General features: G+C 41.2%; 1 protein-coding gene across 2 annotated transcripts in view; it reads right to left on the bottom strand.

The window, feature by feature from the left end:
- The window catches only part of TMEM65 (transmembrane protein 65), a 61,574-nt gene extending 39,213 nt beyond the window's left edge, over positions 1 to 22,361 (bottom strand). The window contains exons 1-2 of one of the 2 annotated variants that reach the window (XM_045398667.3): positions 21,493 to 22,361; positions 515 to 595 (exon numbers count right to left, since the gene is read on the bottom strand). In XM_045398667.3, the coding sequence (XP_045254602.1) occupies positions 515 to 595; positions 21,493 to 21,820 (409 nt within the window). In that variant the 5' untranslated portion in view covers positions 21,821 to 22,361. The remainder of the gene's footprint in view (positions 1 to 514; positions 596 to 21,492) is intronic. The other variant, XM_045398668.3, reaches the window with a different exon arrangement.
- Between the last annotated feature and the right edge of the window lie 2,527 nt (positions 22,362 to 24,888).

Below are 24,888 nucleotides of genomic sequence, written 5' to 3' on the forward strand. Positions count from 1 at the left end.
TCACCACTCCCTCTTTCATAACATACCCCTACACACTCTCTCTCTCCCTCTCTCTCTCTCACACACACACACACACACACACACACACTTCCACCATCACCGTAGCATGTAACCTGAGTTAGAGATCAAGCTGAATGGTGGCTGAATCTAAAATATAGTCTCTCTTTGCAATATATTCTGAAGGTTTCCCTGTGTGTGGCCCTTTTTTCCTACTCATTCGTCCTAAAGAAATTCACAGACTTTGCTGCTTCTTATGTTTTACCTGCTATGGTTATTTCAACAATTTTTAAATATTTTATTTAAATATAATTAAATATAAACATTTTGCCTTTTGTTAAAGTTATAAATTTAATCCTTCAGTTAGTTGAGCATGCAGTTATTGTGCCATCATACAGACACTCAAAAACACTAATGCAAAAACAGAAAAATTAGGCATTCTATTTCAAACAAGCAAGAAGTTCCACCAAATAGATGCTTCACTACTTGCAATCAACACTGTAAGATTGTACTATACCAAAACTATCAGGGGTCTCTGCTGAGGATACTTCCTTCGCACGCTTCACAATGGCAATCTCAGGTTTGGGATATCTGCATGCTAAAAGTATTTTAAAATCAAAATATATTCAAGCAACAAAATAAATAATATATATAAACTTTAAAATATATATAAAACTTAGAAGTGCCACATGCTAGGATACAGGCAGTCTTTGCTTTGCACAGTAATGTGGGGTCATGTAACTGATAATGCAAGCTTAAGCTGTGCAAAGCAGTCTTAGTAACCAATGGGAAAAGTTGTAATTACTCTGTGACCTTTCAAATTTTTTTGTCAAAACATGAAAAACTCTCCTATTGACAGGTATAAATGTAAAGGACAATTTTGAAAATAGTAAAACTAATGTTTATTTAGTATACTTTAAAACATTAGAAACACTGATAAAGTGTGTTCTTTCTTTGAAAAAAACTTATGAGAAGTAGGCTTAACAGTACTAGTCTTCTCATATAACTTCTCATCATATAACTTACAATATGCAGCGAGCATCTTTCTATACCTTGATAAACTGTACATATTTTTCTAAATCTGGATTAGTTTATAACATTTTATCCTTTATATTTTCAACGTCATGAAATATCTCCAAGGGTTCCTTTAATGTGAACTTTCTGCCAGGATCACTTCCCCTGAAAGGGGATTCATCTTTTTACCACAACCTCCTCACTTTCTTCATTTATATCTATAAGTTCACCCTCCCTAACCTCCTCTGGATGTACATCTGGAGTCTCTTAAATGGCAGCAGTTCAATAGTAGTGTCAACATTCCCACAGTCAGCTATTTCTTCTATACTCCACTTACACTTCACTGGAATTTCACTTGAGCATTTTCACTTTTGTTTCTTGGCTGCACTTCCATCTTTTTTTGGTCAATTTCCTTTTGATTATCCATCTTTGTAAAACATCACGTTATCACTAGGAGACAAGGAGGAAACACACCTACATGCTTTGCTGTCTGTGTGTGAACTGAATGACAGATATATAGTAACCAATCACCAACAGACTATTAAAAATAGCAATGTGATTGATCATGATCATGATGTACATATGTTTTTACAGAGTGGTTTATGGACTGAGGAGCTAGCAGCAAAGTTTATACTTTATGCAATTACTGGAAGTTATACTGTACTAAATGAAATTTGAACTCAGTTGTTGGGAACTGGTGTTATTTGACTAAAACATGGTTACTGAGATTCATGCATATAGAAATTATATTAAGTAGGGATTGCCTATAATAATAAAACATGAATTATTTAATGAAATTTGCATAAATCCAGAGAAATAATAGGGCATTACAATTTAATATACATTTTTTCTGCCTATACAAATGAATGTAAAATCGAAGGAACAAGATTCTCTTTCTTAGAAGTCAAATGTTTTAAATTCCTTGTACTATCATTCGACTATCAAAGAGTAGCTAATCTATAATAAAGGAGAGTTCAATGATTAAATTTTGTATTTAGAAACAAAAAACCCATCATATTTCAACTAGTAGGGTTTTTTGTATCTGCCTTTGCATTTATCACTTAAAAAAAACTTTTAAAAGTTATTAAAGGGAAAAAAAATTACAGAAAATAGCCCCTGATCGCAAAGTATGACATGGAGTCAGCAGAAGGTACAAACAGACATGAGATGATTAGAGAACAAAAAAATAGAGTGTAAGTCGGCTGGGCGTGGTGGCTCACGCCTGTAACCCCAGCACTTTGGGAGGCTGAGGCAGGCGGATGGCCTGCGGTCAGGAGTTTGACACCAGCCTGGCCAACATTGTGAAACTCCACCTCTACTAAAAAAAAGATACAAAACTTAGCCAGGCGTGGTGGCAGGTGCCTGTAGTCCCAGCTACTCGGGAGGTAAGAAAATGGCATGAACCTGGGAGGTGGAGCTTGTAGTGAGCCGAGATCTTGCCATTGCACTCCAGCCAGGGCAACAAGAGCAAGACTTCATCTCAAAAATAATAATAATAATAAATAATAATAAAATAAAATAAAAATACAGTGTAAGTTTCCAGAATGGAGAAATTATTTCCCTAAGAAGTGGGAGACAGACTCCAAGAAGAGGTAGGATTTGGCCTTACAGTATTGCAGGATTTAAGTAAGTGAGGGAGGTGGGATTTCTCTTCCCTTTCCCAAAAAGTTCTGTCCAAAAGCCATGAGGAAGAAATGAGTGAGGCAGGCATCTGTGTAGGAGGCAGGGGAAGCCACAGTAGCCTAGAACAGGCTTTTAGAGCTCAAGCAGTATGAGGTGTATCCACACAGGGAGGTCGGTCTGGTACAAGGTGTCAGAACCCAGTTGGGCCTGGTGCAGTGGCTCACGCCTGTAATCCCAACATTTTAAGAGGCCAAGACGGGCAGATCATTTGAGGTCAGGAGTTTGAGACCAGCCTGGCCAATATGGCAAAACCCCGTCTCTATTAAAAATACAAAAATTAGCCAGGCATGGTAGTGCACACCTGTAATCCCAGCTACTAGGGAAGATGAGGCAGGAGAGTTGCTTGAACCCAGAGAGCAGAGGTTGCAGTGAGCTGAGATCATGCCATTGTACTCCAGCCTGGGTGACAGAGGGAGACTCTGTCTCAAAAAAAAAAAAAGAAAGAAAAAGAAAGGAGAAAAAAAAAAAAAAAAAAGAACCCAGTTGGTTGAGAAAGGCTTCCACATGGAAGGGGAAGGGACTATGGCTCAGGGTGTCAGGGCCAAAGTTGGTGTGAGGAGGGCATCTGTAAAGGAATATGTGGGCAGTAGTGGTGATGAGATTTTGGTGACAGGAGCAGCGATGAAAAATAAATAAATATATTAAAAATAATAGGAGCTAGGCATTTCTCCATCAGAGAATGGAGTTAGAAATACAGAAAGTGAGAAAACTAGAACATGCCCTGTGGTATTAGCTTAGTATTGAAGAAATTGTAAAGAATCTTTATATAGAGAGAGACACACAGAACTATAAATAATATAGAGTATATATATATAAATACATACATATTCATTTATTTACTAGTGAGGTATCCACAAGATCCATTGTGTCTACTGCTCTCTCTCAGTGAATGGGGATTATGCGTAAGTTCTCTCTAGGGTTCCAAAGCTCCATGGATGTATGTTTTGAGATATTTGAGTTTCAGCAATTTTTTTTATCTGAACTGAATTTGGAAGTTGTGACAGAAACTAGACTGGGTCCAGGACAGAATTGGATCTAATCATTAACTGGTCTGGATTCAGTTAGAGAGGCCTCAGACGTCTGACTGGGTCAGACAGAAACTAGTAGTAAATGGCAATACTGCCGGGGATGCAAGCTTTGGCTTTTGGAAATCCACAGGAATTTTTGTGTTCTACCCCATTTGTTTCTTTTTCTTTCACCCTGAGGTAGGGAAAAATCATTGGTTAAACTGATCGAGGTGATCTAAGAGCCAAAGCCAAATAGATGAGATCCTTAATTTCTGAAGAACTGAGTACTCCACCTTCTGGCTATGCCTACCTCTACATGTATAAATATTAAGCCCTGGAAGCAGCAAACACTTAAAGAGATAGCAAAATCTTACTAAAGGTAATTCCATACATTTGAAAGTGAGGACTCCTCAATTAGTCTCATCTAAGGATGCCTATTGATGTGCAGAACTTTCTAAAAAAGATTTCAACATTTTTACTGCCTCTTTTTAAAGACTATAAAAAGAGAGTAGGCATGGTGTCTCATGCCTGTAATGCCAGCACACTGGGAGACCATGGTGGGCAGATCCCTTGAAGCCAGAAATTCAAGACCAGCCTGGCCAACATGGTGAACCCTGATCTATACTAAAAATATAAAAATTAGCCAGGCATGGTAGTGCATGCCTGTGATCCCAGCTACTCGAAAGGCTGAAGCACGAGGGAGGCTTGAACCTAGGAGGCAGAAGCTGCAGTGAGCTGAGATCACACCACTGCACTACAGTCTGGACAACAGAGCGAGACTCTGTTTCAAAAAAAAAAAAAACAGGAAAGGAAAAAGACTATAAAAGGCAGATAAAAAGCTTAAACAACAAATTGGTAAAAATTAAATCTGCTAACCTTTTGGCTTAGTTATTATACTACACTAAAGGCTAAAAGAAAGCCATCCTGGATAAAGTGTTTATAAAAGTTAGGACCTCAGGTAAAGTAGCCTTGCTTCTTTTTCAGAGCTATCATACTGAGTCTAGGCACCAAGAATGCTTTTTTTGTCCTTTTCCTTAATGGCCTTCAACCTGAACTCAATAATTTTAGCTAGGAAACAGTAGTTAAGTTAAAAAGACTGCCTATTCAACTAAATAAGTCTTCAAGACATACGTTTCCGGCATTTAGCTGGCTATTTTGAAACTCTTTTGTAAAAGAAATTTACATCTATAAAAAAAAATCTCAGCCAGGCGCGGTGGCTCACACCTGTAATCGCAGCACTTTGGGAGGCCGAGGCAGGCAGATCATGAGGTAAGGAGATCAAGACCATCCTGGTTAACATGGTGAAACTCAGTCTCCACTAAAAATACAAAATATTAGCCGGGCATGGTGGTGCGCGCCTGTAGTCCCAGCTACTCAGGATGCTGAGGTAGGAGAATCGCTTGAACCCAGGAGGCAAGGTTGCGGTGAGCCGAGATCTCACCACTGCACTCCAGCCTGGGTGACAGAGGGAGACTTTGTCTCAAAGAAAAAATATATATATATCCATTTGTAAGGGTGTCGTCTGCCTCGGTGCACCAGGAAGAGAGGGAGAACCGAGTCACTAGAAACTCTTACCATTGGTTTGAATTTACAAAACAAATCTAACCTTTGTTTAAGGTGCTCTTCCTGGCTATCTTGCCTTAGCCGGGCCTTTACCAACAACTTCCTTCCTTGGTTTGGGCAAATGATTACACAATTAATTATTTAGGCCTGAAATCTCAGCTCTGTGCTTTGAGATATAAATTTTCTACCTTGTTTCATCTAAGAGCCATCCCTTTGAAAATGCGAATTGAGGGTTGCCCAGCTAACAACTGAGTAGGGCAATGAAACAGATAATTGGAAGACTGGTAGTAGAATGGGGGAAAAAAATTATTTAAAAGCCAACAAATGAGATTTATGAAAGCTGTAAGATCTGCTTCTGTCTGTGTGTCTGTAGATGTGTTAATATTTGATAAATAAAACTAGTTTTTAAATTGTGAGTAAAATTAAATAGGATTGGCTTCTGAATTGTCAGTTATATATAATTCATTTATACGGCACAGAAAGGCTAAATATACTTAGATCTGTTAATAAACAAAAAAATTGAGAAAACATCTTTCTAAAAAAATGCAAAATGGTTTTCATTTACAAATACTGATATGAAACAGTTCAAGATTACTTCACAGGTTTTCGCTAGACATTAAGGCTACTAAGAGTTAAAACTGTAGGCTGGGCACAGTGGCTCATGCCTGTAGTCCCAGCACTTTGGGAGGCAGAGGCAGGCGAACCACTTGAAGCAAGGAGTTCGAGACCAGTCTGGCCAACAAAGTGAAACCCCATCTCTACTAAAAAAAATACAAAAATTAGCCAGGCATGGTGGCATGCACCTGTAATCCCAGCTACTCAGGAGGCTAAGGCAGGAGAATTGCTTGAACCTAGGAGGCAGAGGTTGCAGTGAGCAGAGGTTGCACCACTGCACTCCAGCCTGGGCAACAGAGCAAGACTCTGTCTCAAAAAAATAAAAAACAAGAAATTTAAAAAAGCAAGATTTTTTTTGGTTGGTTTTTTGGAGGGTTTTTTTCAGATGGAGTTTCGCTCTTGTTGACCAGGCTGGAGTGAAATGGCAGGATATCGGCTCACTGCAACCTCTGCCTCCCTGGTTCAAGTGATTCTCCTGCCTCAGCTTCCCAAGCAGCTAGGATTACAGGCATCTGCCACCATGCTCAGCTAATTTTTTGTACTTTTAGTAGAGATAGGGTTTCACCATGTTGTCCAGGCTGGTCTCAAACTCCTGACCTCAGGTGATCCACCCGCCTTGGCCTCCCAAACTGTTGGGATTACAGGCGTGAGCCACAGCACCAGGTCAAGATATGTTTTTGATAAGGAAAGTTGTAAAAAGCATGAAAATGTGTATTTGCTGAGAAAAAATAATTTCATCTATCTAGCTTAGAAGATATTTAACAGTTGTTTCAAAATGAAGGAATTTTTTTAAGATATAGATAAAATTAAATTAATATAGCAAACTGGAAAAAGAAAAATAGAAAACATTGGCTGGGTGCAGTGGCTCATGCCTGTAATCTCAGCACTTTGGGAGGCAGAAATGGGTGGATCACTTGAGGTCAGGAGCTCAAGACCAGCCAGGCCAACATAGTGAAACCCTGTCTCTACTAAAAATACAAAAATCAGCCAGGCGTGGTAGTGTATGCCTGTAGTACCAGCAACTCAGAAGGCTTAGTCATGAGAATCGCTTGAGCCCAGGAGGCAGAGGTTGCAGTGAGCCAAGATCATGCCATTGCACCCGAGCCTTGGTGATAGTGCGAGACTCTTGTCTAAAAAAAAAAAAAAAAAAAGAAGGAAAAAATGCTAAGAGATTATAAAAGGTTTATGAAAATCCAATTTGTTTATAAGCTTTTATTAAAATTAGCTTTAGTTTTAGAATTGGTAATACACTAATACAAAAGCAAAATTTGGAGTGCGGTTCCAAGATGACTGAATAGGAACAGCTCCAGTCTACAGCTCCCAGCATGAGCAACGCAGAAGATGGGTGATTTTTGCATTTCCAGCTAAGGTACTGGGTTCATCTCACTGGGGCTTGTTGGACAGTGGGCACAGAACAGTGGGTGCAGCCCACGGAGTGTAAGCCGAAGCAGGGCGAGGCATCGCCTCAACCAGAAGCTCAAGGGGTCAGAGAATTCCCTTTCCTAGCCAAGGGAAGCTGTGATAGACGGCACCTGGAAAATTGGATCACTCCCACCCTAATACTGCACTTTTCCAACAGTCTTAGCAAATGGCACACCAGTAGATTATATACTGCGCCTGGCTCGGAGGGTCCCATGCCCACAGAGCCTTGCTCATTGCTAGCACAGCAATCTGAGATCAAACTGCAAGGCAACAGCGAGGCTGAGGGAGGGGTGCCCACCATTGCTGAGGCTTGAGTACCTAAACAAAGCAGCCAGGAAGCTTGAACTGGGTGGAGCCCACCTCAGCTCAAGGAGGCCGTCCTGCCTCTGTAGACTCCAACTCTGGGGCCAGGGCATAGCTGAACAAAAGGCAACAGAAACTTCTACAGACTTAAATGTCCCTGTCTGACAGCTTTGAAGAGAGTAGTGGTTCTCCCAGCACAGAGTTTGAGATCTGAGAACAGACAGACTGCCTCCTCAAGTGGGTCCCTGATGCCGGAGTAGCCTAACTGGCAGGCACCTCCCAGGAGGGGCCAACTAACACCTCATACGGCTAGGTGCCCCTCTGAGATGAACCCTCCAGAGGAACGATCAGGCAGCAACATTTGCCATTCTGCAATATTTGCTGGTCTGCAGCCTCGGCTGGTGATACCCAGGCAAACACGGTCTGGAGTGGACCTCCAGCAAACTCCAACAGACCTGCAGCTGAGGGTCCTGACTGTTAGAAGGAAAACTAACAAACAGAAAGGACATCCACACCAAAACCCCATCTGTAAGTCATCATCATCAAAGACCAAAGGTAGATAAAACCACAAAGATGGGGAGAAACCAGAGGAGAAAAGCTGAAAATTCCAAAAATCAGAGCGCCTCTTCTCCTCCAAAGGAACATAGCTCCTCGCCAGCAATGGAACAAAGCTGGATGGAGAAAGACTTTGACGAGTGGAGAGAAGAAGGCTTCAGACAATCAGTAATAACAAACTTCTCCGAGCTAAAGGAGAATGTTCAAACTCGTCACAAAGAAGCTAAAAACCTTGAAAAAAGATTAGATGAATGGCCAACTAGAATAAACACCATAGAGAAGTCCTTAAATGACCTGATGGAGCTGAAAACCACGGCATGAGAACTACATGATGCATGCACAAGCTTCAGTAGCCGATTTGATCAACTGGAAGAAAGGGTATCAGTGGTTGAAGATCAAATGAATGAAATGAAGCCAGAAGTTTATAGAAAAAAGAGTAAAAAGAAAGAACAAAGCTTCCAAGAAATATGGGATTATGCGAAAAGATCAAATCTATATCTGATGGGTGTACCTGAAAGTGACAGGGAGAATGGAACCAAGTTGGAAAACATTCTTCAGGATATTATCCAGGAGAACCTCCACAACCTAGCAAGGCAGGCCAACATTCAAATTCAGGAAATACAGAGAATGCCACAAAGATACTCCTTGAGAAAAGCAACTCCAAGACACATAACTGTCAGATTCACCAAAGTTGAAATGATGGAAAAATTGTTAAGGGCAGCCAGAGAGAAAGGTCGGGTTACCCACAAAAGGAAGCTCATCAGAGTAACAACAGATATCTCGGCAGAAACTCTACAAGCCAGAAGAGAGCGGGGGCCAATATTCAACATTCTTAAAGAAAAGATTTTTCAACCCAGAATTTCACACCCAGCCAAACTAAGCTTCATAAGTGAAGGAGAAATAAAATCCTTTACAGACAAGCAAATGCTAAGAGTTTGTCACCACCAGGCCTGCCTTACAAGAGCTCCTGAAGGAAGCACTAAACATGGAAAGGAACAACCAGTACCAGCCACTGCAAAAACATACCAAAATGTAAAGACCATCAGTGCTAGGAAGAAACTGCCTCAACTAACGAGCAAAATAGCCAGCTAACATCATAATGACAGGATCGAATTCACACATAACAATATTAACCTGAAATGTAAATGGGCTAAATGCTCCAATTAAAAGACACAGACTGGCAAACTGGATAAAGAGTCAAGACCCATCAGTGTGCTGTATTCAGGAGACCCATCTCACATGCAGAGATGCACACAGGCTCAAAATAAAGGGATGGAGGAAGATCTACCAAGAAAATGGAAAACAAAAAAAAAAAGCAGGGGTTGCAATCCTAGTCTTTGATAAAACAGACTTTAAATCAACAAAGATCAGAAGAGACAAAGAAGACCATTACATAATGATAAATGGATCAATTCAACAAGAAGAGCTAACTATCCTAAATATATATGCACCCAATACAGGAGCACCCAGATTCATAAAGCAAGTCCTTAGAGATTTACAAAAAGACTTAGACTCCTACAGAATAATAATGGGAGACTTTAACACCCCACTGTCAACATCAGACAGATCCACGAGACAGAAAGTTAACAAGGATATCCAGGAATTGAACTCAGCTCTGCACCAAGCAGACCTAATAGACATCTACAGAACTCTCCACCCCAAATCAATAGAATATACATTCTTCTCAGCATCACATTGCACTTATTCCAAAATTGACCACATAATTGGAAGTAAAGCATTCCTCAGCAAATGTACAAGAACAGAAATTATAATATAACAAACTGTCTCTCAGACCACAGTGCAATCAAACTAGAACTCAGGATTAACAAACTCACTCAAAACCGCTCAACCACATGGAAACTGAACAACCTGCTCCTGAATAAGTACTGGGTACATAACGAAATGAAGGCAGAAATAGAGATGTTCTTTGAAACCAATGAGAACAAAGATACAACATACCAGAATCTCTGGGGCACATTTAAAGCAGTGTGTAGAGGGAAATTTATAGCACTAAATGCCCAGAAAAGAAAGCAGGAAAGATCTAAAATTGACACCCTAACATCACAATTAAAAGAACTAGAGAAGCAGGAACAAACACATTCAAAAGCTAGCAGAAGGCAAGAAATAACTAAGATCAGAGCAGAACTGAAGGAGATAGAGACACAAAAAAACCTTCAAAACATCAACAAATCCAGGAGCTGGTTAGCAAGGCTAATAAAGAAGAAAAGAGAGAAGAATGAAATAGACACAATCAAAAATGATAAAGGGGGTATCACCACCGATCCCACAGATATACAAACTACCATCAAAGAATACTATAAACATCTCTATGCAAATAAACTAGAAAATCCAGAAGAAATGTATAAATTCCTGAACACATACACCCTCCCAAGACTAAACTAGGAAGAAGTTGAATCCCTGAATAGACCAATAACAGACTCTGAAATTGAGGCAATAATTAATAGCCTACCAACCAAAAAAAGTCCAGGAACAGATGGATTCACAGTCAAATTGTACCCCAGAGGTACAAAAAGGAGCTGGTACCATTCCTTCTGAAACTATTCCAATCAATAGAAAAAGAGGGAATCCTTCCTAACTCATTTTATGAGGCCAGCATCATCCTGATACCAAAGCCTGGCAGAGACACAACAAAAAAAGAGAATTTTAGACCATCATCCCTGATGAACATCGATGCAAAAATCCTCAATAAAATACTGGCAAACTGAATCCAGCAGTACATCAAAAAGTTTATCCACTATGATCAAGTGGGCTTCATCCTGGGATGCAAGGCTGGTTCAACATACGCAAATCAATAAACGCAATCCAGCATATAAACAGAACCAAAGAGAAATACCACTTGATTATCTCAATAGATGCAGAAAAGGCGTTCGACAAAATTCAACAACTCTTCATGCTAAAAACTCTCAATAAATTAGGTATTAATGGGACATATCTCAAAATAATAACAGCTATTTATGACAAACCCACAGCCAATATCAGACTGAATGGGCAAAAACTGGAAGCATTCCCTTTGAAAACTGGCACAAGACAGGGATGCCCTCTCTCAACCCTCCTATTCAACACAGTGTTGGAAGTTCTGGCCAGGGCAATCAGGCAGGAGAAAGAAATAAAGGGTATTCAATTAGGAAAAGAGGAAGTCAAATTGTCCCTATTGGCAGATGACATGATTATATATCTAGAAAACCCCATCATCTCAGCACAAAATTTCCTTAAGCTGATAAGCAACTTCAGCAAAGTCTCAGGATACAAAATCAATGTGCAAAAATCACAAGCATTCCTATACACCAATAACAGACAAACAGAGAGCCAAGTTATGAGTGAACTCCCATTCACAATTGCTTCAAAGAGAATAAAATACCCAGGAATCCAACTTACAAGGGATGTGAAGGACCTCTTCAAGGAGAACTACAAACCACTGCTCAACGAAATGAAAGAGGACACAAACAAATGGAAGAATATTCCACGCTCATGGATAGGAAGAATCAATATCATGAAAATGGCCACACTGTCCAAGGTAATTTATAGATTCAATGCCACCCCATCAAGCTACCAATGACTTTTTTCATGGAATTGGAAAAAAACTACTTTAAAGTTCATATGGAACCAAAAAAGAGGTTGCATTGCCAAGACAATCCTAAGCCAAAAGAACAAAGCTGGAGGTGTCGCCCTACCTGACTTCAAACTATACTACAAGACTACAGTAATAAAAACAGCATGGTACTGGTACCAAAACAGAGATATAGACCAATGGAACAGAAGAGAGCCGTCAGAAATAATACCACACATCTACAACCATCTGATCTTTGACAAACCTGACAAAAACAAGAAATGGGGAAAGGATTCCCTATTTAATGGTGCTAGGAAAACTGGCTAGCCATATGTAGAAAGCTGAAACTGGATCCCTTCCTTAGACCTTATACAAAAATTAACTCAAGATGGATTAAAGACTTAAATGTTAGACCAAAAACCATAAAAACCCTAGAACAAAACCTAGGCAATATCATTCAGGACATAGGCATGGGCAAGGACTTCATGTCTAAAACACCAAAAGCAAAAAGTGGGCAAAGGATATGAACAGACATTTCTCAAAGGAAGACATTTCTCAAAAGAAGACATTTATGCAGCCAACAGACACACGAAAAAAGGCTCATCATCACTGGTCATCAGAGAAATGCAAATCAAAGCCACAATGAGATACCATCTCACACCAGTTAGAATGGCGATCATTAAAAAGTCAGGAAACAAATGCTGGAGAGGATGCAGAAAAATAGGAACACTTTTACACTGTTGGTGGGACTGTAAAGTAGTTCAACCATTGTGGAAGACAGTGTGGCGATTCCTCAAGGATCTAGAACTAGAACTACCATTTGACCTAGCCATCCCATTACTGGGGATATACCCAAAGGACTATAAATCATGCTGCTATAAAGACACACGCACACATGTTTACTGCGGCACTATTCACAATAGCAAAGACTTGGAACCAACCCAAATGCCCATCAACGATAGACTGGATTAAGAAAATGTGGCATATATACACCATGGAATGCTATGCAGCCATAAAAAAGGAAGAGTTCATGTCCTTTGTAGGGACATGGATGAAACTGGAAACCATCATTCTGAGCAAACTATCACAAGGACAGAAAACCAAACACAGCATGTTCTCACTCGTAGGTGGGAACTGAACAGTAAGAACACTTGGACACAGGATGGGGAACATCATACACCAGGGCCTGTCGTGGGGTGGGGGGAGGGGGAAGGGATAGCATTAGGAGATATACCTAATGTAAATGACGAGTTAATGGGTGCACACCAACATGGCACATGTATACATATGTAACAAATCTGTATGTTGTGCACATGTATCCTAGAACTTAAAGTAGAAAAAAAAATAAAGTAGTAAAATTTGGTTTTCTCTTTTGAACAAGAATTTTGTGTAGTATTAAGAAGAGGGAGCAAATATGCTTGTTTACCTTTAAGTAAACTGCAAAAAAAGAAAGAGGGGAGAGGAGAAACAGATTCCATCTCATGCTATCTTTCCTAGGATTTCTGATTGTGTGGAAAACGGAGTCCCTCCTCTATCAAAGAATAAAGGGTTTTGCTTTTAAAAACCTTTTAATTACCACTTTGGCTAAAAGTATGACAATTATTTTACAGTGATCTTTGATCCTATTTTGATTAAGTGCTTTAAATCTTTGACAAATTTGATGCACTTCCAAAATCAAATTTCAAATTCAAAGTTAAGTCTTTTGACCTCAAACTAACTCTGGTACGTTACACAGAGGGTCCTTGCAGCATCCAAAAGAGAGATAATAAACAAGCTTATCTGGTAAGTTAAATTATATGGGAGTCATTGTCAAATAAGAAATGATGTTTAACATTCTTTGAGTTATAGTTTATGGATATGTTACTAATACATATTCCAAAATTGCATGAGCCTCCTAAAATTCTGGAGTGTCTTGGTATGTTATCAGTCCTAATTATGGTGATTATTTAAATTAATTATTGTAAGTCACAGAAATAACCAAATTTTCTTGTCAACTGTGTCTTTAACCATGACAATTTTAAGTCATTTCCACAGTTAACTGCTTAATTCTGGTGCATTTTCAGCCAAGCAGCCTGTTCATTAATCCCCTACAACTGAATCTCCATAATAACTGATATATTCATCCACATACAACAAGAAGTGTCAACAACTGCACAGATTCTTCCCCATTTAGCCAGTAGGTAATCTAAAGCAATTCTATTATCTAGTACAACTTTAGTAAGAAAATTTAAAGGATTTTGTTGTGCAACCATAGCCTTTGCAGTAGAATCTACTATAAAACCTATTATGAGGGATATTATCAAAAGAAAGATCTTTAGTGCAAGAGCTAAAGAGTCAAAAATCAAGAATAATGTGATAGATGCAACTAGTTAGCTGAAAACACAAAGAGAACAGTGATCCTTAAAATGTCTCTCAGGATTAAACCCTACTGAAAAGCAGAGGGAGGAAGCAAAAAGAGACAGAAAAGAAAAAGAAGAAAATTAAACACAATGGAAGAGTGACAATTGGTAGAAGTAAAAGCAGACTTTAGAAACAATAACAGGATGCCATGAAAGCAGACCCCTTACACAGCAGTAAAGAGTTTACCATAACTACAAGGAATGAATGAGAACAGAGTAGAAAAGTCTGAGAGCACTGAGGAGGAGGGAGGGGCAGACTAAGCCCAACACATTTCACTACCACTGTGACGCAGTCTACAAAGCATGCCAACTGAAACAGCAGTGTTCTGGAGGCATTTGGTGTAATGACTAGCATGTCTACAAATAGAAGTAGCCCCAAAGAAACTTATTGTATTAAAATATAGTATATAAGGACTCCGACATCTGGTAGAAGCTAAATTATGCTCATTATATTTGTACTAAGGCAGATAAAAAATGCAACATGTTCAAATATTTTATCATCAAAAACAATCAAAGTAAATGTCTCAGAGCTTAAAAGAAATGATTTTGTTACCTACAGTCTTTTATCTACAAGAACCTCTTATTTACTCTTACCTCTTATTGTCTGTCTGAGGTAATTTTAATATATAACTACTTGTTTTTATGTGTTTTCCTTTACTTAAAGCAGACATAAACCTGTGAGTCAAAGGTAAGGCTAGAGTCCTATAAAGCTACATACTAACTAATTCAGATGACTTGGGTAAGATGCTAATAAAATCTACACTCAAGGATTTAGTCCCTATTTGTTCAAGTTATTTTATACCCAAACACACCAAAGGAAACCAGACAAGAGTGTGGTTATGCAATCTCATCACTATTTTTAGAAAAATGAAAACAATCTCCACTAATAATGGCAAAATATCACATCATCCCAAACTTTCAAGATCATGATCTGTAGTTCCACCTGACCCTCTGGGTGACCCTATAAATTGCTGACTTTATATTACTTCAATTTTCCTATCCACAAATTTTTTTGTCACAAAAAATAGGCAATAAATGACTATTAAGGTGAAAAACAGCAAATTAATACTGGTAAATTAAACTATAGATATAAGTGTTTGACTTACCTGGAAGCCGTATTTCCCAAATTTCTAATATTTAGAATTTAGTCAAGAACTGAGAAGTGAAGAGACAACACAATCAAGGAAAACAATTACCCAAAAGTTTATTTAATAGAGAGGTGAAGAGTCTGATACATAAGGAATCGCCTTTCTGTCCTCCTTTTAATTTCCCTTCCCTTGAATCTGAACTGGTTTTAGTGATTTGCTTGACCAATTACATGCAGCAGAAATAATGTTCTGGAACTTCGAAAGCTGGGTCATAACAAGTCTGTGGTAGGATGAATAATGGCCCCCAAAGATACCCACATTCTAATTCCCTAACCTGTAAATATGTTACATTATATGGCAAAAAGAATTTTGCAAATGTAATTAAATTAAGGATTTTGAGAGAGTGAGATTATCCTGGATTATCCAGGTAAAACCTAAATATAATCATGAGGGTTCTTATAATAGGGAGGCAAAAAGGTCAATGAAGGAGCAGAGGTTTTAGTGATGTGTCCAGGAACTAAGGAATCCCAAAAGATGAAAGAAGCAAAGAACATACTCTCCCCTGGACTCTCTAGAAGGACAGAACCTCGCTGACACTTTGATTTTAGTCCCTTAAGACTTATTTTGGACTTTGAACTTGGAGAACTCTACAAGAGTACGTTGTTTTATGCCACTGTATTTGTGGTGTTACAGCAGCAATAGAAAACTAATACACGCCGGGCGTGGTGACTCACGCCTGTAATCCTAGCACTTTGGGAGGCCAAGGCGGGCAGATTACCTGAGGTCAGGAGTTCTAGACCAGCCTGGCCAACATGGCGAAACCCCATCTCTACTAAAAATACAAAAATTAGCCAAGCATGGTGGCGTGCACCTGTAGTCCCAGCTACTCGGGAGGCTGAAGCAAAAGAATCACTTGAACCCAGGAGGCAGAGGTTGCAGTGAACCGAGATCACACCACTGCACTCCAGACTGAGTGACAGCACCAGACTCCGTCTCAAAAAAAAGAAAGAAAACTAATACAAAGTCTTACAGCTTCGACCCAGCCCCCTTGGAACATTTTCTCTAGGAGCCCTGACCTAAGTATTACAACCATGCTAACACTGTCATGCTGATGAGGCCATATCCATCTCCTTGGGTCAACAGTTCCAGTTGAGTCCAGCCCTCCAGTCATCTCTACCAAAGTGCCAGACATGTAAATAAACCGATGTTGGACCTTCTGACCAGACCATCAGCCAGCCAAACTTTATGTAATGACCTCCATAAAGGCCATAAGAAACAGCATCCAGCTGAGCCCTGCCTATATCCTTTTTTCTTTTATTTTTTCTATTTCCTATGAACTCTCTACCTGCAACTGCCTATATTCTTGATCCACAAAATCATGAGATATAATAGAAGGGTTGTTATTTGAAGTCACATATAACTCTGGACATCAGTTATATGTAAGTGATGATTAAACATTGTTAAATAGCATATATGCCTTTTATAATGGAAAAAAAAAACTTTACTTGATTATCTGTCTTCTACTGGCAGTAATCCCTGGTAATAAGACCAATCCAACATACCCAGTAACTCTAAAGAACTCAGAATTAAGTTTGCTGGAATATACTACTGTAATTAGGTTCTTTCCATACTGGTAAAATAACTGATTGTAGCAAAGCTTCATTTAACTGAGCCTAACTCAACTTATAGAAGCCCATGGCTCATCAGAGATCTCTCACTCCTCTTGCCTCAATTCATACTTCTTATCCACGTTCTTGTTCTTCCCCTCTTGCCGGGCCTAGGTGGAGCTATACTTCCCTTTTTCCTTTTTACTATCTCAACAAAGGCACTGAAATATCTTTATTCACGTATCTTAATTTGGAGTATAAAATGTTTTTCTCGCCCTTTTTCTTATGGGACAAAAGCAAACTATTCTCAATCCATTCCAGAGGCTAACAGCTTAAAATAATTTATATTTTCGGCTAGGCGCGGTGCTCACGACTGTAATCCCGGCACTTTGGAAGGCTAAGCTGAGCAAGTCACCTGAGGTCAGGAGTTCGAGACGAACCTGGCCAAGATGGTGAAACCTCACCTCCACTAATAATACAAAACTTAGCCAGGCGCAGTGGTGCACGTCTGCAATCCCAGCTTGAACCCGGGAGACGCAGGTGCACTGAGCCGAGATTGCACCACTGCACTCCACCCTGGGCAATAGAGTGAGACTCTGTCTCAAAAAATAAAAAAATAAAAAATAAAGAATTTCTATTTTCTCACATAATCCTGAGCAATGGGCTGAAAAAAAATGAGGATAATCTTGTTAAAGGTCCAAGATCTCTAGTGAACAGGGATTCCATAAGAAATCCTAATTTATTTTTAAGTGTTCTAGATATTCAATTTAGTATAAGCTCTTTATCTTCCAGTCTTTCATTTTGTCAAAGTCCTCTTATGCTATATGGCAAGTTCTCAAAACAAAGCTCTTCACCCTACCTTAAACAATCACAAAAACTGGGAGACTACAAGATTAAAGTTTAGAATTATTTGGTTAATGTATACAGATGTAGCTAAATGGTAAAAAATGTCAAAAGCACACAATTACCACTCATACAGAGGAACCAAAAAATGCAAGCTAATTAAGATATAACATTGATAGAAAAATTGCTCTGTTCACCACAATACATATTTTATTTGCTATATGTAAAAAGAATCTCATTTTTAAAATATCTTAAGTATACATATTATAACAAAAATATTCCCTAAGAGGCTCTTTTTTTCAAAACATATCTCTCATTGTACCTCTCCAACACCAGTTCTTGTCTCCCTGTGTAACTCTCTGATGAGCGTTAATTACACCACCTTAAAGTGTGGAAGCCAGCCTCCAAGATGTACCCCCAATGATTCCCACTCCCTCGTATTCACATCTTGTGTAGTACTCTCCCACAATGTGTCAGGACAAAAGAGATGGACTATCACTTTTAAGACTGCGTTATAAAAGTCTGTGGCTTCCAGCTTAGGTGCTCACAGGTGCTGTCTTGCAAACACACTCGCTCTCTCTTGCTCTCTCATCACTTGCTCTAGAGGAAACTCTGAGAATACTCAGGCAGCCCGGTGAAGGACCACAGGGGAGGGAATTGAGACATCCAGTCAACAGCCATGTGAGTGAGACTTCTTGGAAATGGATCCTCCAGCCCCAGTCAAGACTTCAGATGATGCCACCCCAGCTGAGAGCTTCATTTCAACTTCATAAGATCCTGGGCCAGAAATACTCAACTAAGATGCTACAGGATTTGTGAGCCTCAGAAATTAGGAGCTAATACATGCTTGTTTTAAGCCACTGTGTTTTAGGATAATTTGTTATACCACAATGGATAACTAATACAATGAGCACTGTCAATCTTTCAATACCAAATTGCGATATTTTAAAAGCTTTCAAAAATAATTATAAATGGAAATATTAATTACAAAAATTGGGAAGAAAATTTGTTTTAAAATTTTTGGCTAACATTGAAAGGCAACTGTAATAATGTCAGCTTGCCAGTACTGCTTGTAAAAACATGAATAATGCTCTATCAGCAGAATATGGTCTGTTTCTGGAAGAAGAGCGATCAGGCTGAGCAGGTAAATTCAAGGCACAACCTCAACGTTTTTTAAAATTGGGGAAGAATCAGTTTGTAATTTTAAAAATCACAATATTCTATTTAACTATGATAAGACATCCCACAAGGTCTGCCTTATCTATTACAAACTGATTCCAAAGCTTTACCTCATCACAGATTATATCACATGCCTACTGATAAACATATAAGAAAGATAAGGGCAAATGTGCCAAATTTCAACAGCACATTCCACTGCCGTATCAAAGCATGGATGATATTTTTTCAGTAACATTTCCATACCAAATCCAAAACACTTCATTAGTTTATACAAGCACCTTTTCTAAAGACACATAAGATTTCGTATGGCAAGAAATAGCTCTTTTAATGGAATTAATTTTGTTAGAAAGTACACTTAGTTCATACAAATTTAATACATTGGTTGAGTACTTGAAAACATTATTTGAAAAGCAACAATAAGAGAAAACACGGGAGTTTTCCATTTATCTGACTGGAAAAAAAAATGTTGATTTCAGCAATGGAATGAGCTGTATGCATTCCCAACATAATAAAATCCCTTTTACCTTAAATGATTAATGAATAAGGTAATTTCCTAAGTGATGATCCTAGTTATCTCCATAATAACTCCATGTATTGATACTGAAAATAAGTGAACACCAAGACTATACTAACAAAGCAGCAGCATCTGTGTCATTTGATTCATAGGACAATCATTTTGTCATCAACATCAGCAAAAATAGCTGATTTAAACTTTGATGTTCTTTAGCTTATAAACAAGAGAGATAAGCATCTGACTAACCATTGTTTCAAATATCATTGACTGTTTCTCCTGAGCAAAGAAAACAATTTAAATTACTAATTTCTCTCTCATATTAGTAACATAACTAACTTTAATTGATGCTAACGATCTCCATTGACTAAAGTGTTTAGGTCCTTTTCAGAATACTTAAAACCATGTTAAATTTAAAAATATTATCTTTATTAGGAAATGTAGCATTGCTACTGCAATACTGCTGGCATGTACAAAAATAATAATGTATGAGAAAAAAATTATTCAGTCACCTTGCAGGACATGATTTTCAAGAACTGCCATGAAACTATACTCATAGGGCCTTCCAATCTTGTAACTTGTTGACAATGTAGAATTTCCAAGAAATTACTTGGAAAAGGTAAAATGTGTGTTCAAATAGTCGTGTCAGTGGAGAAAGGTTCAAAAGTTAATGTTCTAGTACATGACCGACTATATGATTTTCAAAGCATATTTTCAGAATTGACTATTTTTGAACTGCATACTGAGCGCACACATAGATTATAAATGTGCTAGTGTTTATGATTCCATATAACATCATGATTACATATTGAATAATGGAATTAATCTGATGTTACATTTTCCTGTAAAAGCACTGTGGGTAAACAATGTCTGGAATCAATCGACCACTGTAAATTGGTCCACAATTCCCTGAACCGAGAGGGAAAAAATGTGATTAAAACCCACAACTAAAACAAGTTTCTGAAGTAGTACAGATAACGTCATGCTTACATGAGGTAGATAATTCTTTCCTCCATTCCTGCACATCAGCTAAAGATATACTTTCAAGTCTGGCAAATCAAATGCCAGGATCTAAATCAATGTGCTCTACACTTTGGAATCTATGAGATGTTTATGTACCTACCAAGTTTAGAGGGGGAAGTAAACTTTTTTAAAACTTTCAAACACATCAGAATGTAATACAAACTGAAGCAATGTGTTTTGTTTACATAACTGTATTTAAGTGGCAGAAATATTTTAAGACATCCACTTTAGTCGTCTGCTCCTTCCATCCTTTTTATTTTCTGAACTTTTAGGCTTTTCACCTAGACTCAAATTCTGACCTACCCCATTCTGGACTTCTTTTAGAAATACCCTATTTTAACATGCCAGCTTAAAAATTGTTTTGCTTTCATCGTTCCAAATTATTTTTGAGCACAAGTCTGACTTCTACTGCAGAGCCGCAGATTTCCAAAAAATACACCTCCTTATTTCATTCTTTCAACCTCTGGGAAAAACCAAAACTGGAGTTTAACTTGAATCTATCTTTCCATTTCTGGGGAAAATGTTTCCTTTGGCTGCTGAAATGAACGCAACCAGAGGTGTGCGGAAACAAGCAGCTGAGAGTATCCCTGACTTTTGAAGCTACACGCCTTCTTTTGGCTACCCACCCATACATCTTCATTTGATAACCGTTCAAAAAGTTTCTTCCTGCCAGGCGGGTTTGTAGCACTTTCTGGGAGCAGGCACAGCATGCAGGTGCACGCTCGCAAGAAAGCAGCAAGGGCTAAGGGACAGGAGGGTTGGGGAGGGGAGGCACAGGGCAAATCAAAACACAATCCCAACAGTGTTAACTGGCATTTTAGGCCGAAGCTCCGGACTCTGAGGCTGGGGAGGAAGTAGCCAGGCGCTGGCCTCGGCTGCCTGGCACGACCCGCGCCCGTCCTACCTGCTGGAAATTTCCTACCTGGGGGAAATTCGGGCGGCGGAAAGTCTCCCCGCCCCCAGCCGTCCCAGGCGTGGGGCCAGACAAGCGAGGGGGGCGGAAGGGGGGCGGCAGCGGGGGTCCAAGATCCTGAGCCGGGAAGGGCTCCAGGTAGGCTGGCGGGAAGAGGAGGGCGCCGGAGTCTCCGGGCTCCCCACCACCGGTCCCCCCTTACCTTGGGCAATGGCAATGGACTCGAAGCGGTGCAGCTCTTTGAGCAGGCAGCTCCTCTCCGTGGAGTGCAGGCTGTAGATGAAGTCGCGCGCGCCCTGCGCCGTGTTCAGCGCCTCCATGGGCTCCTTCTTGGGGTGCGTGCCCAGCCGCCGGGGGCCGCCCGGGAAGCCTCCGGGGGACGCGAGCCCCAGCAGCCCCCGCCCGCAGCAGCACCAGGACGGCGGGCGGGGCGCGGCGGCGGCAGCGGCGGCGGCGGCGGCGGCAGCGGCCGGGCCCGGCCTCAGGCTGCGCGCGGTCCGGCTCCTCAGCAGCGGCAGCAGCCGAGACATGGCGAGCTGAGGAGCGGGAACCCCCGCGGCCGTCCGAGAGGGCGGTTTCTGGGGCGGCTGAGGGGAGAAGAAGGAGCTGGGCTCAGCTCGACCCCGCCCCGAGGTCCTCCTGCCAGGCAGCCGAGGCGCCGGGCACCATGCACTCCGCGGGCCCGAGCGGCTCTCGCCTTCTGTTCCGTCCCCCTTCCCTTCCAAAAGGCCCGCTGCGGCTCCGGCCCCTCCGATGGCAAAAACTTTCTCTGAGACAGCCGGGCCCGGACAGCGCCCGCAGAGGGCGGGCGGGCGGTGCGGGCGGGCGCCTCCCGGCTAAGGTGGAGCGGCGCGGGCGGGCGGGGCGGGCGAGTGTGTGTCTCTGCCAGTATGATCTTCAAGAGGGATGAGTCAGCCACGCGCCGCCCTCCTCCAGCGCCGCCCTCCTCTCCCGCCGGCTTTCTCACCCTCTAGCCTCCCCACGTCCCCACGCTGTAGGGTTCCCGAGCCCTCAAAGAAACCACGCTCCCGGGAAGCAGCAGCCGCCGCTACCCCTAGCGGCAGCAGAAGTGGGAACGGGGCGGGGCGAAGGGGGAAGGAGGTGCGGGGGGGGGCGGTGGGTGTGAGCTGGGCTGCGCAGGCGCAGTCTGCAGGCGCTTGGGCCGCGCTCCCGCCTAGGGGAGGAGCGCGCACACGCGTCGCCTCCTGGCTGGTGCGTGAAGGTGGAAGGAGGTAGGGTGCGCCACCCTGTGCTGGCGTTAAATCTACAGGTCGGAATAGGGAAAAAGAGCTCTGGACCCCTCGCCCGCCAGGGTAGTACAGCTGCCACCCGGCCCCCAACCTGGGGCCAAGCCCACATCTGGAGCTCGTTCTGAAAGGTGCGCCGGCATGCGGCCCTGCTCTGGCCAGGCGGAGAACTGCGCTGCCGCCCCAGCCCCGGCGGGGTCACGGCGTTCTGCTCCGGAACGAAGCGCCCCAGCTGCGCCCTTTGCCAAGTCAGCGCCCACCGCCGCTTCGGCCGAGCAGGCCGGCTCTGATGCACCCGCTCTGGGCGCCCCAAAGAGAGAGCGAGGCCAGTTCCACCCCTGCCCAAGGAGGGTCTGACACTGAACCCTTGACACGAGAACAGTCCTCCGCGTTCAGATTCCAGAAGCTGGCGTGCAAATTGTTAATGCTAGAGGCAGAGGCAAGAATGTCATAGACCTTTCCTAGCGGTTGCTTGTGATTTTTTTGTCTCCGTGCTAAAGCGGGAAGAATTCTTTGATTGTCCACGATTTCCCCTGGTCCAAGTCCTAGGCATCTTTCAAGGCCCAGGTGAAAGGTCTCCTACTTCATTAAGCTGTCCCTAATCTACTCCTAAGGGAGGAGATCTCTGCTTTATCAGAACCTGTCTAATGACGCTTAGGCACCCTTAGAGAATAAATCCACTTAATAAATCTGCTCAAGCGTAATCAAGATCTAAATCCCATCCTTATCACAAACAGTGCTGCACTCAGCCCAGGAACTTGTATGTAGTGAATGTGCTACGTGTAAGTAGAATATTAAGCTGAATAATGGAGGATTGTTACCACTAAAGCCTCCTACTTCTCTAACTCTGGTTCTCAAAGTGTGTCCCTGAGCTTCTTAGACATGAGAAATAGTGGACCCCACTTCACACCTCCTGAATCAGAACGTGGGCATTGGACCCAGTCATGTGGGTTTTTACAAGCCCTCCAGTTAATAACACACACGAAAGCTTGAGAACCACTGATGTCACTTAAACATGGAAAGCAATCGCTTCTTTTTTAAAATTCCAGGGTGATGCCTCTGTGATGTAATAACAATAATTAAGAATACTCTCTGTGGAAATGAAAGCTTTTTGAGTGCAGAAAGTATATCTTCTTTGTCTTTGAAATCCCCTTCGTTCCCCAGTGTGCACTGGAATCCTCTGCAGACTTATTTCAGTCTCAGGCTCATGGGAGAAACCCCCCATCCCCCACAATTTCCCTACCCCCAAGATATTCTGATTCATTGGGGCGGGGCCTGGGAAGCGAGGTTTGTAGGAAGCTCTTCAGTAAGAACCCATTCCCAACCACCTCCAGAATAGCAGTTTAGTGTGTAGGCTCCAGAGACAGACTGTGGAAAGTTTGATCCCTGGATCAACCATCTCCTAGCTATGTGTCAGTATTAGATTGTTACAGTAGTGATCCCCAATGAATTACACCTGTTATCCACTCCGTTGTGTAGTCCACCTCTACATTGACTGTGGGCTTGGCTATTTGACTTGTTTTGGTCAATAAATAGGAGGACATCATAAACCTGATATGACACATGTTTGCTCATTGGGGGTTGTAATGCTTTTGTTATATTATTATAGAATATTTAATTCTATTATAAAACAAGAGAAACTAAAATGTAGAAGCAAGTCACTTATGAGAAATGTTACACATAGAATGAATGGATATGTGTTGAACGTAGATAAAAAGGATGAAACAAATGAAAATGCTGCTTTAGATAGAGGCAGAAAGACAAAGTGGACTTTTAAGTATTAATAAGGTACAGAACATACTACCTTCAGATTGACAGCCATGTCATCCCTAAATTGCACACCTACTGGTAACACCCATTGTGGCGCTATTATGGCCTCATGTAATCTCTGCCCAAGAAAAAGAGATAAACCCCTAGCTACAAAGCCAACTAATGCCAGTTACCATTATAACCAGACACACTTGCCCCTCAGTTCTCTAACAGAACAGTGTATGTTGAACCCAGGCCCCTTCAGTTTGCTGAGTCACCTTACTTACTCTCCAATCTGGTCCTTGTAACCACACTATGTGCTGAGAAGACTGGATGGTGGAGAGGGATAAGACATGAGAACAATGCATAAAACAGAATTTAGGTGCTGTGGTCCTTCAGCCTATCCTAAGCTTATTAATCTACCCTCTTTCCCCTTGCTTCTCACTCTGTTTTATGTTGGTTGGTAAACTCTTCTGGTTATTACTGCTGCTCTTTGGGTAAACACATTTATGCCAAAACTTAGTAGTTTAAGTAGCCAATTTATTTTGCTGTTAATTTTGAGGCTCAGAAATTTGGGAAGAACTTACTTGGATAGTTATTTT

The sequence above is a fragment of the Macaca fascicularis genome, chromosome 8, assembly GCF_037993035.2.
Source record: "Macaca fascicularis isolate 582-1 chromosome 8, T2T-MFA8v1.1".
Lineage (NCBI taxonomy): Eukaryota > Metazoa > Chordata > Mammalia > Primates > Cercopithecidae > Macaca > Macaca fascicularis.